General features: G+C 29.8%; 1 protein-coding gene across 4 annotated transcripts in view; it reads right to left on the bottom strand.

Moving 5' to 3' along the window:
* LOC106682312 (protogenin) overlaps positions 1-19,548 on the bottom strand; it is a 337,489-nt gene that overhangs the window by 95,392 nt on the left and 222,549 nt on the right. For all 4 annotated transcript variants that reach the window (XR_001343399.2, XR_010843263.1, XM_014423095.2 and 1 more), the window contains exons 2-3: positions 11,106-11,296; positions 10,026-10,131 (exon numbers count right to left, since the gene is read on the bottom strand). Coding sequence is in view for 2 of the 4 variants with exons in the window: in XM_014423095.2 (XP_014278581.1) it covers positions 10,026-10,131; positions 11,106-11,296 (297 nt within the window). In the remaining 2 variants the exon portion in view is untranslated. The remainder of the gene's footprint in view (positions 1-10,025; positions 10,132-11,105; positions 11,297-19,548) is intronic.

The following is a 19,548-nucleotide window of genomic DNA, read 5'->3' as shown; positions in this document are numbered from 1 at the left end:
GACGTACCACTTTCAAAGAGAAGTAGCAATATGCAGTAAAGCGTTCATGCACTTACAATAATATGTCTATAAATTTACATTTATATTTATTATGAGTCATGAAATTGACAAAATATTTGAATTTATTAAAAAACAAAAAAACAAATTGACAATTGATAAATAATTGTTAAAAAAATTGAGTTGCATGATAGAACAACGTGTTTTCATTGTTAAACAATATTTTAGATGTACTGAAAGTTTGGCAACAGCAGTTCGAAAATATCTTACAAAATATGGTTTTAACTTCGTCAAATACGAAGAGAGTAATTGAAATATTTAAACAAACTGGATCAATTGGTGATGCTAAACACAAAAAAAGAACTGTTCAAATGTCAATGTTAAAGCAGTGCATGAGATTGTTATAGAAATCCAGGAACATCAAGAATTGACAATTATTGTCTTAGCAAAAAGTTTTGTAATTATCTTTTTTATTAACACAAACTTTCATTTTTTATTTTTAAAAAACTTCCAACGTTTCGGCCCTTAGGCTATTTTCAAGGGGAAAACCTTTATCATTTGTGTCATGATTCATTAAATTGTCTTTGTTGCTGGCTAATTGCCCGTTTATCTAAATCACATAATTTAAATACAAAACTATTCTTCAAAAAATATTAACCTCATTTAAATTATTGTCGATATAAAATAAAAACAATTTTTGAAGAATAGTTTTCTATTGAAATTATGTGGTTTATATGCGACATGGGCAATTAGCCTGCAAAAAAGACAATTTAATGAATTATGACATCAATGATTAAGGTTGCCTCCTAGACAATGGCCTAAGTGCCGAAACGTTGGAAGTTTTTTAAAATAAAAAAGGAAGTAATAAAAAATTTTAGAGTAAAAGTGGGTTATCGAAGTTTGCGTTAATAATAATATTCACCAGTCTCAAACAATCAATATATTAAATCAGTAATCTAATTATTCTTTTATTTGTTTTTCTATTTCTTGCCATACGTCAAAAATATATTATCAGTAGTATACTATGATTTACGGAATGCCCCATATATCCAAAATATACCCAACGCTATATAAAAAACGTAATGATAAAGCAAAAGCAACTAATTATTTTTTAACCTTCTTGTTGAAGTTTTTTAACATAAGGAGAGAGGAGGGAGAGTTATCTTACAGGTTACCATCCAATTGTAACAGTTCGTGGGAAGGTCGAGCGGGGCCGCTGCAGTTTCGTGAAGGCTAAGGTAATGCATCTACAGACTCGTCTAAAAGGGGCTCGAAGCCATAGCAACCATCCCGATGCATCGTGGCATAAATTGCTTCTCCTCAGCCCTTGTTACAGTATCCACGAGACATCCTAATTCAGTTAGAAGCAGCCCCCTTTGTGTGACAAACAAAACATCCAAGGGCAATTTGGCAAGCACAATCCTCCTAGGGGGGTGCAGTCCTAACGAGCGGTTGGTGAAGCCACCCTGGTGTGCATTGAAACCTCGGGTAATGAAAAGGTTGTTCTGGTCCTATCATGCGACGAAATTTCTTTACAAAAGAAAATAATTAAACTAAAAACTGTACGTTGCTTAAATAAAATCAAAAGTTGCCATTGTGAAGAGATAAAATTTCTAACGTAATGAAATATGGGACATACACTAAAAGTTGAAGGCAAACGAAGCCAGGGCTTTCTAACTAAAAAGAAACATGTCGTAAAAATTGGAAAATGTGCTAGACACGTCATAAAGCATTGCACAGTGTCGCTCACAATAGAAGTAATATAAGGAAAAAAAAGTTCGAGTAAGTATCTTTTTGACATCCTAAGTTGCGAAACAAGCCTGAAAATGCGTGATTTTAACGATTATTCTAACTTAATTTTTCCAAAAATCATAAAAAAATCTTATGCGATATTAATTTAAACAAAATTACACGTAAAAATGTTTTCGTGATTGCTGTGCTAAAAGATGAAATTACTAAATAGTGTTCGAAAAACTGAAACTCCCAAAATTTTCAATCAGTGCCCAACATCTTGAAAGCTATCTACTTGCACGATAAAAATTAATAATCTTTTTTAAATATTAAGCGCTCAATGAGTTCTTTAAGGCCAGTAATTCCCGAAATACAATTTCGAAAAACAATATATTTTTTTACTAAAACCAGAAATCATCATTTCGTGAATTTATTTTGGCTAATATAAAAAAAGCTGCTAAAAACAAGAATAATCATTAGAAACTACTGCAATGGGGCATTTATTAAGCTTTAATTTGAATGTTAATAGACATTTACAAATTTGACAGTTCCAGAGATTTGCCTTAATGATGGTTTTATATTTGTTTTTTTTAAAGTTCTTTAATGACATTTACAAATGTACATAACAATACATCCACTAGATTTTATGTAAGATCATAATGGTATAATATAGGCATCAAGAGAAATTAAGTTAAATTAATAGCAAGGAAATTTCCAATCACATTCAATTACGTGACCTATTAGGAAAGTAACCTTCCACTAGTAAATAATAGTTTCAAAGGATTTTTAATAATTAAAAATCAAGATGGTAATAAAATCATGATGCTCCTTGAGTATACAACAGGGGTGGCCAACCAGTCAATCGCGAAGTGAGCATTCTCGGCAACAGAGTTCCAAACTGCGGTCATCAAACTGAGAGAAAAATAAGAGACAGTATTACAAATATATTAGGAATAACAATAATTCTATTTACATTAAGAGGTCAGCATTGTAAATCGTAATAAATATATTGTAAATTTGAATCTATACAAAAGCTATATTAGATTTTAATATAATTAGTATTGCTGTCCCCGATCTTAGTATGCAGTATTGTTATGATGTCTCTCAATGTTACGGAGATAATTACCGCAGTTCAGGAGTTTTGGAATTTTCTAGGAAAATATTTAATTCAATATTTATTCTTTAAATCGTAGTGAACCGAAAAAATCGAAAACTTATCACTTCAATGAAGAATGCGAACTTGATAAATTTTTTACAATGGTTAATGATAAATGCTGTATAATTTTCGCTGGAATACACATTATACTGAAACACAGTGTATAAACATAGTATGCATTTCACACCCCTTCTTCCCTCGTAGATTAGGCCTATGGCAAGTTGATCACAGAACATTTTTAAGATAAAAAGTAGATCATATATATAGAGAAAAGTTGGCCACACCTGGTATTAAGATATGAATCACTCTTGAAGTATTATTGAAAGAAAAATGCACCTAACTGTTAATTTGATGTTGAGTGATATTTCTACTACGTGTTGTACAGAATTCAACCCTATACTTGAATTATTCTTTGCTTTTAAATAATTGTATTTATTCAACAACAAAACCCTTGCGACATCGTAACACAATGTGGCAGTTGAAAATAATACAAAACACCATAAATCATTCGAGAACGAGCGTTTAGTTGCTTACTAACAGGCAATAGGCAATTTTACGACGATAAATTGCTACCGCTAAAAGGAGTAAACAGTTTTATAGACATTGTAAAGCAGGCAATAACAAAACTCAGGGGTTTACCTGTCGGGCTAAGGTGAAATGGATAAGCATGAAGCCTTAGAGTGAAATATTTACAGTGAGGTACAAAGATATGTGGGTATATTTATTAATAGTACCAATGGGTGGGTATATTTATTTAATTTTGACAATGTTTTCACATTCCTGAGCAAGTAGACAGGGATACTATTGTATTCGGGTCTGAGTTTTGATGTGCAGTTTAAAAAATCCGGATAGATTTATATCAGAAAAAATGCATTTTTGGTCATTGGTCTATCCAATGATTATTTAATCGATATATGGTCCTATTTTAAAACATGCAATTTTGCTTAGTAGGGTCCCTAGGGTCTGTGTACAAAACTGGGAGTCCTGTACCCAATATAGACTACCTAATATCCATAAAACGTATTTATTTCTCGACAGTAGAATCAAAACAGCTCAGACGATTTAGATAAAAACTGTCTTAAAGTTTTAATATATAAAGCCTTTAAACATTTAATACATAAATCCCCTCAAAAAAGTGACTATGAAAAGAAAATATCGGCCGCGCAGGGACAGTATTAAAAATATATTAGGAATAACAATAATTCTATTTATAATGAGGTGTAGATAGTTGACCGTAGATTAATGATTGGAGAAGTTTGTCGGGGGGTGCGGTCAGCAAAGAACAACATAAATAAACAAAACCATATTTATTTATTTTATGCCGACGTTTCGACCTGAGTTTCAGGTCTTCATCAGTGGTTGTGGCGTAGAAGGGAGGCTAGCAATTGGGCTGCTAGCCTACCTTCTACGCCACAACCACTGATGAAGACCTTAAACTCAGGTCGAAACGTCGGCATAAAATAAATAAATATGGTTTTGTTTATTTATGTTGTTATTTGCTGACCGCACCTCCCGACAAACTTCTCCAATAATTCTATTTACATTAAGAAGTAAGAATTGTAAATAGTAATAAATATATTGTAACTTTAATATACTTCTTGTAAATTTGGATCTATATAAAATCTATATTAGATTTAGATATTAGATCAAAACAGCTCAGACGATTTAGATAAAAACTGTTTTAAAGTTTTAATATGTAAAGCACTTAAACATTTAATATATAAATCCCCTCAAAAAAGTGACTATGAAAAGAAAATATCGGCCGCGCAGGGACAGTATTAAAAATATATTAGGAATAACAATAATTCTATTTACATTAAGAAGTCTTGTAAATAGTAATAAATATATTGTAACTTTAATATACTTCTTGTAAATTTGAATCTATATAAAATCTATATTAGATTATAATATAGTTGTATTGCTGTCCCCGATCTTAGTATGCAGTATTTATATTATGTCTCTCAAGGTTTACCTGTCGGGCTATGGTGAAATGGATAAGTGTGAAGCCTTAGAGTGAGATATTTACAGTGAGGTACAAAGATAGGTGGGTATATTTATTAATAGTACCAATGGGTGGGTAAATTTATTTAATTTTGACAATGTTTTCACATTCCTGAGCAACTAGACAGGGAGACTATTGTATTCGGGTCTGAGTTTTGATGTGCAGTTTAAAAAATGCATTTTTGGTCATTGGTCTATCCAACGATTATTTCATCGATATATGGTCCTGTTTTAAAACCTAAAAGAAGATATCGGCCGCGCAGGGACAGTATTAAAAATATATTAGGAATAACAATAATTCTATTTACATTAAGAAGTAAGAATTGTAAATAGTAATAAATATATTGTAACTTTAATATACTTCTTGTAAATTTGGATCTATATAAAATCTATATTAGATTTAGATATTAGATCAAAACAGCTCAGACGATTTAGATAAAAACTGTTTTAAAGTTTTAATATGTAAAGCACTTAAACATTTAATATATAAATCCCCTCAAAAAAGTAACCATGAAAAGAAAATATCGGCCGCGCAATAGGCTAAAAGAAAAATATAATAAATTAATATAATAATATAAATATAATATTTTTTTTTTGTTTTCCGTCAAAATAGCCCTGAAGAAGCCCTGCAACGTGGGGCGAAACGTTGGCTCATTAAAATAGTATATTTCTACTATTTGAGTTTTTTTGACCGCACCCGGACCATATTCCTTTCATAATAAATTAATATTTTTAACTAGCCATAAAATTCAAAGAGTTGTTTGATTGGACCAGTAAGTACTAAGCAAAGATAAGGAATTTCATACCTGTCTTTTGTTGTTTCCTATAGAAATTCGTTAAATTTTAGTTTATTTATTTATGCATCCCCGGGAATCTTCCAGATACTCCTTATAAGAATAATTAAATTGTCAAATCAGACAAACTAAAAAAAATAAAATTTTTATCGAACCAATATTAATATTGATAATCATTTGCTATAAAGTAAGTTATTAATTATATTGGTGATAGTAGATAACGTAGTTAGGGAAGTTGTAGGAGAGGACACACCGTATATGTTTTATAACGTCACTTTTTCTATCCGATGGGCTAATAGGTTCTTAGCTGTAGAAATAAAAATTAATCTGATAAATCTGTCGCACGCACGCGCTAGCACATAGACACACACACGCATAATATATAGAAAGAAAAATATAATTAGAATTTGTAATGAGGTAGGTTAAAATATATTTTTTTAACATAATAAAATATATTACATTATATCTAATGAACAAGGTATGGATACAATTTATACTACATAATAATTCAAGTAAAATATATCATACGCTAAGTGGTTGTAGTAATAATAATAACAATTAATAAATAAAAGACTAAAACAAATGAAACTTTGAAATTATAACTAAGTTGAGCTTCTGAAAATCAGAATTTCTCATAAAACGATTTCACGGGATTTCCTTGAGGGTGGTTAAGCCAACGTAACAGACCGAACAGAATAAAAAAAACAAACAAGCAAATGAAAAATATATCAAAAGATATTTAATTTTAAAGTCACTTTCACGTTTCTGTGACCCCTTTTTTTAAATTAAAATCTTTTTTAACACCTGTCAACCTCTTTTATTTTTTTAAAAAATAAACAACTGTTTCTTTCTTTATAACATTACTTAAATTTATATTTCTTATGTTGGTCGAAAGTATAAATTGTATATTTTAACCTTCTCTTTTATTTATATAAACCACTTTAAAAGAAATATGAAACATTTTAACTAAAATTAATATGAATAAATAAAATTAATGTGTGATTGACTTAACTCTATTCTTACAACAATATTAAACTGTTTTAGAGTTTTGAAAGAAAATTTTTACTTTAAAAAATATTTTTCATCACCATTTTTTCATTTTCTCACTCAAAACTATTTATCCTTCACTCCCTCATTTAAACATTTTTTTTCATGGTTTTTAAATTATAATTAAATTTACTCCTGCGTGGCTATTGCATGAAAAGTGGAGTATATTTACTGCAACTAAATAGGTATTTATTTTTGCAGCCCGAAATTATGAATTTTTATTAAAGAGATCTGCACATATTCGGACACTGACCTACAACCGATAACCATGATTTGTTCTTACTAAATTTATTCAAACATTTAAATTTAATTTTTTTTTCTCTTAATATAAAATATTCAATAGAAACAGAATTTCTTTCTCCTTAGTCTTCTGTGATAAGGGTATTCAAAGAAAAATAATTATATCACTAGTTCTATTTTAAAGGTGTATCATAATATCTTGCGGTATTATTACAATATCATATCGCTGCACTGAGTGTTTAATGAGGCAACTGTAAATTTTGTGAAATTGATTTTATTGTATTGGAGGGCTCTGATGTTTGAAAATGCATTTATGGGCTCACCGATACAAAAAAGTATATATCAGTATATAGTTGCTTTTTTATTCATTAGTCTTTAAAAATCCTCATGTAATTTTGGAACAGAAACATTTTATATTTTTTACACCAACATATAGTCAGTAATATCTAAAGGGCTATTAATAATGTGAGTTCCTGATGTAGTGTTATTTTTTTTTTTCAACGTTTGTAACAAAGCATTCCATGAATTATAACAATCCATTCCGCTAGTGAAGAATCTGACGCGACCGACCAATCAATTTAACAAGCGGCAATCAAACAATGAAATGGCAATTGATTAATTGAATTCAATGTTAGCGACAATTATTTTCCATTATGACAATTAGCAGCCGATGTCCTCCAGATGAAGCTAATTCAATAACGAAATGGTATGTTGGGCAGCTCTGAGGGGATATCTCAACAAGTACCGCCACTTGTTTACCTAATTATATCGGTATAATTAGGGCTCTCTGTTAATTGATGAGATATGTAATGAAACTCTGTTCTCGAGCTGATGTCGATCACAACTGTTCGTCGTCAACAACCCCAAATAAATTATCAGGAGTCAATCTAGATAGGCTTAATGTAAATTTTATTATGGCGCGAGACAAAGAAACAAAGCAAAAGGACTTTCAAGAGGCTAAAAAAATAAATAAATTTGGATACAGTCAATAAAACTCGATAAGTTGAAGGGGGGGATTTTATTTTGAGCTATCGAATTTTTTTCATACAAATTTTTTCCCTCTAATTAAATGTAAGCCGATTTTGAGTAATCTAGTTAAAAATGAGGATCCCAAGTGTAATGCCGGATCGCAACATTTTTACTCCATTAAATCATTCTTAGTATTTTCAATATTAATTCTATAACAATTTAGATTAAATAATGAGGAATGTAAAATTCATTAAACTGGTTTATTTTATGTTACTTTTGCCAAGAAAAATGCAAACATTTTACTACAAGAAATAATGTTAAAAGTACTTTACCGAAAGCTGTTGAAATTTAAGTTAATCGAATTGTCATTATTCGGATATCATGATATTCGGAAAATTAAAATCTGTATATGTTACTATATATTGTGTATGTCTCTTCTGATACCAGCGAAGATTAGATTTATTTCAATTCGAAGTAGTGTGGTAAGCAGAAGTTGTAAAATTTTTACTAATGTCTCAAAACGTTTAAATTAAATATTATCTATATGATATTATAGTACCTTATATTTGTCGATATAAGACAAAAGTTGACATATAATTTTTTTTTCTAGCTACACTAGTATTTTAGGGATGCAATAGACTACTCATATTAAACCCCTCCATATTTCAGAACATGGTTTAGGAAAAAATTCGGTTTATGACCATTATTGTAGGAAATTTAATGGACTTTAATTTTTTCAGAACTAATTTTTCATCAAACCCAGTAACTAATTAATTAACAAAACACCCCACATAAGACTCCGTTAATCTTTAATATAAATAATTTACTGGTATTACAAAACAATGTATATCTTTAAATGTTAAGGTTAGGTATTTAAAATAATTCGATTAATATTTTTCTTCTTCCTAAGTCAGAAACTACATAAAAAAGAAAAATATTCACAATACCACTTTTCTAAGGAATTGAATGTACTTTTATAACTTCGTACACAATTAATTTTTGACAAACCAAATAGTTAGAGATATAAAGCTATATATGTTTTATTTTTTATCTTATCAAATTTATGATTTATATAATGTAATACAATAATATATGTGGTTTTATTTTATTTGCACTATTTTTACTTTATATATTCTGTTAATTATTGTTGTTTATTTTTTACCTTATCAAATTTATTATTATTATACCTATGGTGGTTTATAATTTCATTTTTATTTTAAAAATTTTGTATTTTCCTCTAAAGCTCAAAAACATAATTCTGACACCTTTTATATTATTCTGAAGGGATTAGTCCCAATAAAGAATGTTATTACATAATTTTATATATATTACTTTTTTTATTTTAATAAACATATTTATTGCTTATATTTATTATTACTTTGATATTATTTATATATTTAGTACTTTTCATATTTATTGATGCGTTTGCTTATTATTGGTATCTTTTTATAATAATTACTTTTTTATTTATTACCTTCAGTCTAATGTATTTATTTATTTTATGGATCTATTAGAGTGTTTTATTGAATTTAAATAGATTATAATTCAGGACGACCATGTTGGGTTTTTATGTATGTATATTTTTTACTATAATTGGTCTGTATTTCTGTTTTATGTTTAATGGAAAAAAAAGAGAAAGTTTTTTTAAATTAAAATAATGGAAAAATTAAACATATAAAGACCTATAAAAACCTGGAAAAAATAAAATATTTAAGGGATAAAATTATGTATAATTTTAGAACATAATTCCGAATTTTTTATACTGTGAATATTAAATTGTTTTATGCTCTGACTATTTATATTAGTAGGCTTAAAAAAATTGTTCTTCAAATGTCTAATTTGACTGGACTAAAAGTTATAGTACTTAAAAACCATTGTTAGAGTTAACAATCAAGGTATATTAACAATAATTACATTTGAATCGGTTAAGACACTAGTAAACAACAAATGCAGCAGATATTAACCGCTCCTTGTTAGCTCCCCATTGATATGGACCGCTCTCTAGTGCTAATTACATGGGATACAATTAATTATGGCATTAATTAAAATGGCCAATTGTAATTATTATGCAAGTACAATTATGGAGGTACCTGGTATAATAAGCCTAGACGGCCTGGAGAGGAGAGCGCCGTACTTGTTCTGGACAAGACATCTGTACAGTCCTGAGTCGGTAGCACCCTTCTTCTTGTGCACCACCTGTCGGTCGGTAAAAGATAATACAGCATTAATTTTAATTATAAAAAAGTATAAATAAATATTAAAAAAATAAAAATTATAGCATGTACATTACAATAATAGAACGAAGGAAAATCTGGTCTTGTGTATAACACAACCTTAGTAACGTGACCTATAGCGACTGATAGATAATGTTAGATTAGAACACAGATTTGAATGCAGTAAAATCCTATGAATGCAATCCATAAAATCCTTGCCTTTTCCAGTTTGAATTAGATAATTCAATTTTTCCTTTTTTGATCTTTAGTTATTTACAAACTTCTTTAATATTTTGTATTTATTCATTTTTATTGCTAATAATGAGAACTATTATTTTTTTTCAAATTTACAAAATTAAAGGTAATTCAGATTTTTTTTAAAAATTTTTTTTTTATTTTTTTTTTTTTTAAAAATTTTTATTAAAGTCCTTTTAAACTAATTCATGAGAATAAGGCTATATACTGATTTTTAAGTATATTTTTTAAGAAATGTTGCTTTAAAAAAAAATTATATCTGAACTATTCAACGCAAATATCTCTTCCACTGCTGAAATTTCAACAAATTTAGTCTCCCTTTATTAAATGATGTTCAATTAGGTTTTCTATTGTTATAGATACTTTTAAATAAATGGATCTCCGAATGAAAAATTAATTTTTTTTTTAAGGTTTTAAAAATCGCCATATTTACACTAACTATAATTGGAAGATTCATCAATTTTGAACAGCAACTATGCACAGTTTTTATGTGATTAACAATTGGGGTGAAATAACTGACTTTTTTCTCCTCTTGGGATCTCGGACTTCACCATGATACTACCTTATGTCATTGCTACTTGTCTTATGAACATAGAATATAATATATAATATTATATTTATTATTATTATTATAATAGAACATATAATATCGCAAACTTAAATGGTAAAATATACAATTAATTTCTGGAAACTACTTCCTACCTTGGAAAATACGAGGGATCCGTTGGTAGTGACCGATATCCTATTGTCCTCCTTGATCGGCTTGCCGTCCTTGAACCAGAAGATGGAGGTTCCGGGGGCCGGGGGGCCGCAAGGCAGGGAGAAGAACCTGCCCCGAATAGCCACGGCCTCCAGCGGCGGCTCCGCCCCCAGCCGCACCCCCGTTTCACTCTCTGGAATAAAAACAACAATAATGAGCAGAATATCCTCAAAGGAGAGTTAGTAAATGAAGAGTAAATAATATAGTATAGTATAAAATTAAGAAAAGCTGCATTGCATGCAAACTATTGCTAAAAATGCAATTCTCGTTTCTATGTTCAATGTTGTGATTTCAAACGAATTCTTATCATAACCTACACGCAAGGAATAAAAATACTTAATATTAAATATATTTCACTTGATAATGTGATTCATTATTAAATAATAAACTTGTTTGATAAAAAATATTAGTGTGTAAAAAAACTATACTATAAACTATATAATATTGAATATAAAGGTTTTTTTAGGGCTCAATTTGAAGCTCGTTAATTGTATTATAAAGTAGTTTATGATGATTATTTTCCTAAGGATAGTAGTTTTCATGATATTTGGAGAAATATATTCACAATCTTTTGCTCCTCTTTATTTGGAAAAAAATATTGGTGTTTAAAAAACTGTATCCCGGAAAATATTATACGTAAAGACTTTGATTAGATCTCAATTAGTAAATATAAATTGACTCTATTTAAAAAAAAAGGATTTACCTTTTACCGTACACTCGGCAGTTTTTCAAGATATTAAGAATTAAATAAAAAATGAGCGATAATTTAAGTTTTTTCCTAGAATAAAATAAATCTTCGGTGTTTTGACCAAGAATAGTACAATAACTAAGTTTCAAGGACATTTAGTGCTCCTATTGTAAAATCTGGGTAAAAAGTAGATTTTTCTTTTTTCGAAAATGAGCGTTAGCAGTTAAATACTGCATAGACCAAAAAATGTAATTTTGACGAGATTGTACAGAACAAAATAACATTTGGTGACACTGGGGTATTTTTCTCATTTGACATACTTCCAAAAGAAATTTTCAAATTTCATGGCATGTAAGATTAAGTCAGTTTGTAAGGTAACAATTTTATTTTCTAATGGATTTTGATCCATGTGAAATATATCTGAGATTTGTTGGCTAATGCGTTTCACACTTAAATATTTTTTAAAAGGAAAATATATAAATTTCACTATTTTTGCAATTTTATAAAAATCTTAGAATCCTACTTCTAAATCTTTAATTACTTTTTGGATTTTCACGCCGAATTTGTCGATCTTATAATTGATATTTTAATGTTTTTGCAGGTTATACGCTATATTTGTAAAATTATTCAGATTATTTTGTTGCAGATCATCTATTAGAAAAACAAATTTTGTTTTATAAGCTTCCATCATATCAATTACTGTTTAATTTTAAAAATATTTTTTGGTACCCTCTTCAAGTTAAAAAAGTATAAAAATGTCACCAAAATTATGTATGAAAATAAATACAATGTAGAGTATGAAGGAAAATAAGAAAAAAACGAGCAAAGTCAATGCTGAAGTTCGCTGTATATTCCTTATTTTAATTTTGATTTATTTCCTTCTTCTTTTTTATTTAATGTTTTTAAAAAGTGTCATTCGCTTGCGGCATCCTTGGCATACGATTGTGGGACTCCGGGATGCCGCGGCACTCAATTTAGGAACCTCTATGTATATTATCAAATTTAAAACAGAAACATAGATAAATACACGAGTAACTTGTCCAATCTACTATTTACACTACCGAACTGTTAGATGTTATCGGAGACACTCGGCTATTTTCGGAATTCGAAGTTGTGCTTGGTAAGATTTGAAAACAACCCTCGTGAAGCTATAACACTGAAGATGTGTTGAATATTTCCGAGAAGCATAGCCTGCGAACGGAAGTGACATACATAGCCGGGGAGAAAGGCCCACAGCGCGGTCAACTTCCCTTTCGGAATCCCGCACCAAGGAAATCCTCAACATTTATCAGTCACCCTTAGAAAATCATTTACATGCAGGAATTTATTTAGAACATAATAAATTGTTTATAATATTGATTTTTAGTAAAAATCAAATAAAGTAAAAATTTATTTCATGTTTAAATAAATCAATTAGTATCCATTTTAAGTCTCAATACACTATATTATAAACAGTCCAAGGTTCCTCAAGGACAATCTTAAACATAAATTTACATCTCACATACAATTATTTAAAAACGTTTTGAAAGCTATTCTGCCCAGGTCATTATTAACAAGTCAAATCTACCTAACTTGTTACAATTTCAATACTTTTTAAAACTTTTTAGTTTTAGATCAACTTAACACTGTCAATAAAAATAGCTGAGTGTTGAGATTTAACATGGATACCAATTGATTTATTAAAACTATAAATACTAGTCTCAAGAAACTGAAAAGATTATACATGAAGTGAAAATTAATTATTTCTGATTTTATACTATTCCGTAAAGTTCAGGCTGTTTCTGAACTATAAGCTTTTTTATCGATTTTTTTAAATCCATTTAAAATTTTAACATTTGTCTTTTGCAACATTATGACAAGAATAAAAATATAACAGTTATTTAAAATTTACTCTATTTATATGGAGTTAATCATACTGTCACTTGAAATGCTCAAACATAGGTTATGTAAACTCACATAAATCAAATAACGTAATCATTTAATAACTATGTCGACATGACAACAGTATTAGACTGACAAAACAGAGGGCATTTCTATTATTAATATGGTATTCGACAATTTATGCTAAATATTATTTTTTCTAAAATCTTTGGCTATCCAACAATATATAAACGCATATATTACATCTCTTTATTTCCAGTAATGTGTTTTAAAATTGAAAAAAAAAATTCTTCCACTTATCTCCTTGAGTAATTAATTAAATCCTTTCATAGTTCATATTCATAAGTTTTTCACAACTAATAAAAATGTGAGATATTTAATTATTTTAAATTGGCAAAATTAATGGTATTTTATAAAAAGATTTTTTTTTTCAAATCGTCATTTAAATCCTGGCAGACATCGTTGATATTGAAGACTTGATTTTATATTGATATACAAAATCAAATCAAAATCGTTAAAGCCGTTATTCGAGATAATTTAAAAAATGTGAAAATCGATTCTATAAAGTGGCACAGTAGGCCAGTCGATTTAAAAAAAAAAGTTGCTCTCACATCCTAGGCACATACTCACCTTAAATATGTAGTTTCAGTTTTATAAGACTTTTCATTTTTGTGGTAAACTAAACAGACCATTCTGGGAACTCGAGAAACTTCAAAACATATATTTCTGTTAAAAACTTGAATTGGAAACATTGCACACATGTAATGTAGTATATAATCCATATATAGATAAGTAACAATAAAAATTATTGTATGATTATTGATTATTATATATTCGAAAATTCCACATGAAGACTATAAAAAAATCATTTGTAATAATACGAAATAATGTGCTATAAGCAAGGTACGACAGCCCTCAGGTTCAGCGACCTAACCCCAGTCGATTACAGCAACCTTGACTAAACAGGGCGCACCACAATTCGGGTAGGTGGGGAGCCTTCCAGGCTTTCTAGGTAAATCAAACCCTTCCGATCCAAGGCCAGCGGGCCGTAGACCTCAGGAGGCCACTTGGTCCGCGTCGGAAGGAGAGGAATCCGTCCAAGTGTCCAGGAGAGAGGATACGACGGAGTTTCTCGGGAGCCTTATGCGTAAAACTACCCATGAAATATAGATCTGCAAATAGTTTTGAAATTAAGTTTCTACCACATTTTAAACGAAAACGCATATCTGGTGTTCCTAAAAGTTTTACTAATTATCTAATTAACTTAATAAACTAGTGAATTTTTTTTTTGAACTAAAACTCATTAAGGTTCCAGCCTACGGGGAAAAATTATGTATGGTATAAGCTATAAAAGAGCATCGAATTCTCCGTCTGGGCCCTGTTTCATAATGAAAGCTAATAGTATTAGTTCATAGTACAAGTGTAGAAACTAGTGTGGGAATAATACTAATGCTTATTTTTTTCATGGTAGGGATGAATATTAGTGATATTACAGGAATTAAAAAATACTAAAGTACAAGTTACTATTGTAGGAGTCTGTGTAATTGAATTAAGATAAATCTACGAGACTAAATTAGTATTAGTTTGTACTTCGTTATGAAATAGGGCCCAGGTGGGTATCGTAACGTAATTATTTGGTAAGTAGTGTGTCGTAAACTGAAAACAGGAGTGAAAAACAAAAAAAGAAACACTTTTTCTAATTTAGCCCAAAACTGAGATAAGCTACTATCTAAGTTTACACAACAAAAAAAATTATGTATTTCTGGCAGTTATGAAACAGCTAATTAGCTTCATAAATTAAATAATTAAGTTTGTTTATTGTAAACATAAACGTAAAAATGTAACTAAAATGTTTTGTATGATATAATCAATGGAATAGCATTAAATTATGCCCCAAATAAGTACTATAACTTGTTTTTAATTTAGCCAAAATCTCAAGTATAAGGTCTTAAAACAGAATCGTATTTATGGTGGTTTTAAAACTGTTTTAGAAACAGTGGTTAGAAACTAGTGGACTTGAGTGATTAGGGAGTTTAGGTAGTTTCGATTTTTCTCGTTCAAATCGTATGTATGGTTTTTTCCTTTTTTCTCCTTTAGTCATTCATAAAATTCTTTAATGTTTAGTTTTTTTTCATTGATTATTATTACTTAAAATGAAGACTAGTTATTCTTTCCCAATAAGCTAAATGTGAGGTAGAAAGATTTTTTGGAAATCCGACATTAAAGCCCTGTTTAGTGTATTTCAATGAGCATAAAACCTATCTCGCATTAAATTTCTCTTAATTGTATATTGACATGCCGAATTTAATCAAAGTCATTACAGCCTTTTAAAGATAATCGAAAAAAGTGAATAATCGATTCTATAAACTGGCACTTCCGATCGTTCAATTTTAGCGTAAATTTTGCTGTCACACATCCCAGGCATATACCCGCCTTAAATATACAATTTCAGTTTCAGACGACTTTTCGTTTTTGAGCTAGGCAGGTCATACATAGATTTTGAGAGACTTGGCAATATAAGCTCAGGAGACCTCAAAACGTTCATTTCCATCGAAACTAGAAAATTTTTACGATCGCAAAACATTCCCTTATTATATATTTCATATGTAGATAAGCGATAAAAACGTACAAAGAAGGTAAAGCTAAAAGTTAAAACAACATAAAATAAAAAAATTACTGAATACGAAAGAATTTTTATTTATCTGATTTTTGTCTATTATAACAATTTTTTTTAATAACTTAATTGAAATTTACAACTATATATTACATAATACATTTAGTAAATATGATCTTAGTTAAATTGGAATGTTACATGTGTGTAGAGAAACTACCCATTGATAGCAATCTAACGACATTAAATTAGCTGCTCTCGTGGCCATCTTCTTTTCAGGCGCCTCGGAGGATTGTCAGGAATGGAAGAGGATTCAAGGCTAGAAACTAGAGGGTTTGAGTGGTTAGGGGTTTATAATGGAACGAGTGATATCTGGTTCGGGCTAGATAGGTTACATATGGAATATTAAGGTCTTTATGTATGATTTTATTTGTGACAAAGTAAGGAGCATTGAGGATTTTACGAAGGATTTTGGATTGTAAGGATTGAATACGAGAGGAATTCGAAGGTTTAGTGGAGCCCCAAAGCTCAACATCGTATGTCCAGATAGGCCTTATTATAATTGTGTAGATCAGTCTTTTATAATGAATTGAAAGTTTAGATCGTTTGTCCAGTAAGTGCTGTAATATTCGAAATCGACGTGCAGTTTCCTGTCTTTTCAGTCTTGTGTGAGGAGTCCAGGTTAGTCGTTTATCCATATATAGTCCAAGGTAGCGGATCTGTTCGACAGGGGTAAGAGTAACATCATTAAATGAAACTGTAGTGGAGTCAGTAGGTTTACGGCGAAGGGTAAAGGTGATTTGATGGGATTTGTTGGAATTTATCTTAATTCTCCAATTACACCATTCTTCGAAGGCTGTTATATGGGATTGGAGAGTTTGGGATACAATTAATGGGTTATTATTAACTCCGAGCACACATGTGTCATTGGCATACCTGGTGAGGATAGAGTTAGGATTGGTTAGGATGTCAGATTATAACAATAAATGGAGTTCTGAAGCATACCCAATTGTGCGAAAAGAGGGTAGACAGGGTTAATATTGTACTAAGATATACAAGAATTAAAAAAATAAATACAAACAAATATTTTAAAGTTAAAAAATAATAAAATATGAGTAATCTCCACCCAGTAAAATATGATTATTGACCGCTTTTTCCTAAATCCCTAATGACCAGTAACATGTCAAAACATTTTAAGAGCTGGAAAAGAATTATAAGGGAGAGGTGATTAAAATAAATTGGTGTGGAAAGGAACCACCCGCTAAAGATTGTTTGCATAGAAATGACAGTTGACCGCCTGAGACAGCCGATATCGGAAAATAAGAATCGAATGATAGCAATCGAAAGTAAAAAAGGAGTATCAATGACTGTGCCGGTAGAGAGCGCTGACACTATCGCTGCAACAGATCAGCTAATTACCGGGCATGCAACCCACAACATGTGCACCTGTCATCCTTCGGGTAACAACTGCCCGATTACCCTGCATTATCCATAGCTTTGAAGTATGCCGCTCTCATATCTAGGTCCTTCTTAATCTGATCTGATTCTGTACTATAGGGCAGAGTCTTGATAGGGATCGGGAGGTAAGGACAATTATACGAAGAGAAATTGAACACGCTACTGAATACGTAATGCTTCGCGGTGCATAAGCATTGCAGTCCGGACTCCTGATTCTAAGTGCAAGATTCGATTGACAACACTTTTTTTTTTAGATAGTTTTAACAATTTCGAAATGAAACTTGTCATGTATTATTCATGGCCAGAATTTTAATGCTTTTAAAACGTGCAGAATCTGCGGCAAAATAAGCAGTAGAAAAAAAAAAAAAATAACCATAAAATGCTCTAATAATATAGAAACAATAAGTTCTCAAATGAGAAAACTTTTGCAATACATTTTTCACATTTTTTCCATTTTCTTGAAAACTACAAATTATAACAACAGAAAAATAAAATTCTTTTAATCATAATTTTTGCCTTCACGTAAATAGGGATAACTGGATAACCAATATGCACCAAATTTGGGGACGAATGTCGGGCAGTAAGTGAAACTTGTGTGATGTAGTTTTTTTCTATAGTTTTATTTAAGATTTAAAATTGTTTGTATAGTTTAACTTGATTAATATCGTTGCATAAATATACTTATTATGGAAATAATTTCAAAACTGTCTACTAATCTTATTCGAATGAAACTTATAAGGTAAATATTCAATTTTTATGTGTCAGTAATTATTCGCAAAATTCAACCATGTATTCATAGCTATTTAAGAAATTTTAATTATTTTCAAACCATTTTTATTTTATGATCTACGGAAAATACAAAAATTTGATGAACAAATTACTTTCATAAGTGATTTTATTACGTGATAAAATTGAAACTGTCATCATTGAGATTATTTTCTTAAGGAAAATTGCTGACCGACCCTCACCTCCCCTTTTCCAATGGAATGATGAGGCCGCCAGAACTTTTAATCCGGCCAAAACATTTCACCCCAAGACGATGAATCTTGTTCCTTTTTGTTATTACTGTTTAAAAAATAAAGAGCGGGGATAAGAAGTTATTTTCATTAAGAATTATTCGTCTTTACTTGAGTCACAGCATGTTAAATATCTTTATCTTTATTATCTTATCGAGCCTTTAAATATCGCTAGAACAGATCCTAAAAGATACGGTAAAGAAGATATTGTGCTTTTTGAAATTATTGGACCCTAAAGTAGTTTGAGGATCTCTCAAATAAAATACAAAGTGAGCGATATTATATAACATATCCGTTACTTATGATAATTAATGAATATTTCATCTTCTGTACTGCTTTGCTAAATTTTTGTCCAGTCCCATGAGAAGACTGGAGAAAAATTATTGTAGTACTTTTTTTAGAGGGTTACTGTACATGAAGGAGCAAATGAAAATAAAATAGCATTGCAGTGGTTCCCTACCGTTACAGTATACCGTTTACCCATTATCGTAGAAATGCGTAATAAATAGTTTGCGGTTTTTGGCGATTAAAATCTTCCGAACAAACCTATAAAAATGACCTATTTCAAATAATCTTGAAATTAAATTTTCTTTTAGAATCCTTCATTGAAAATACATCTTTCCTCGGTCAGTTCAAAAAATTTGCTTTTTAATTTTTGAGCTAGGCTATATGTACACATCTATGTATATACACAAATATATACATGTATACTGTATGTACACACACATATA

Source organism: Halyomorpha halys, unplaced genomic scaffold (genome assembly GCF_000696795.3).
Source record: "Halyomorpha halys isolate HHAL.00 unplaced genomic scaffold, Hhal_1.1 Scaffold401.1, whole genome shotgun sequence".
Lineage (NCBI taxonomy): Eukaryota > Metazoa > Arthropoda > Insecta > Hemiptera > Pentatomidae > Halyomorpha > Halyomorpha halys.
This window is presented reverse-complemented; position numbering and strand designations above follow the sequence as displayed.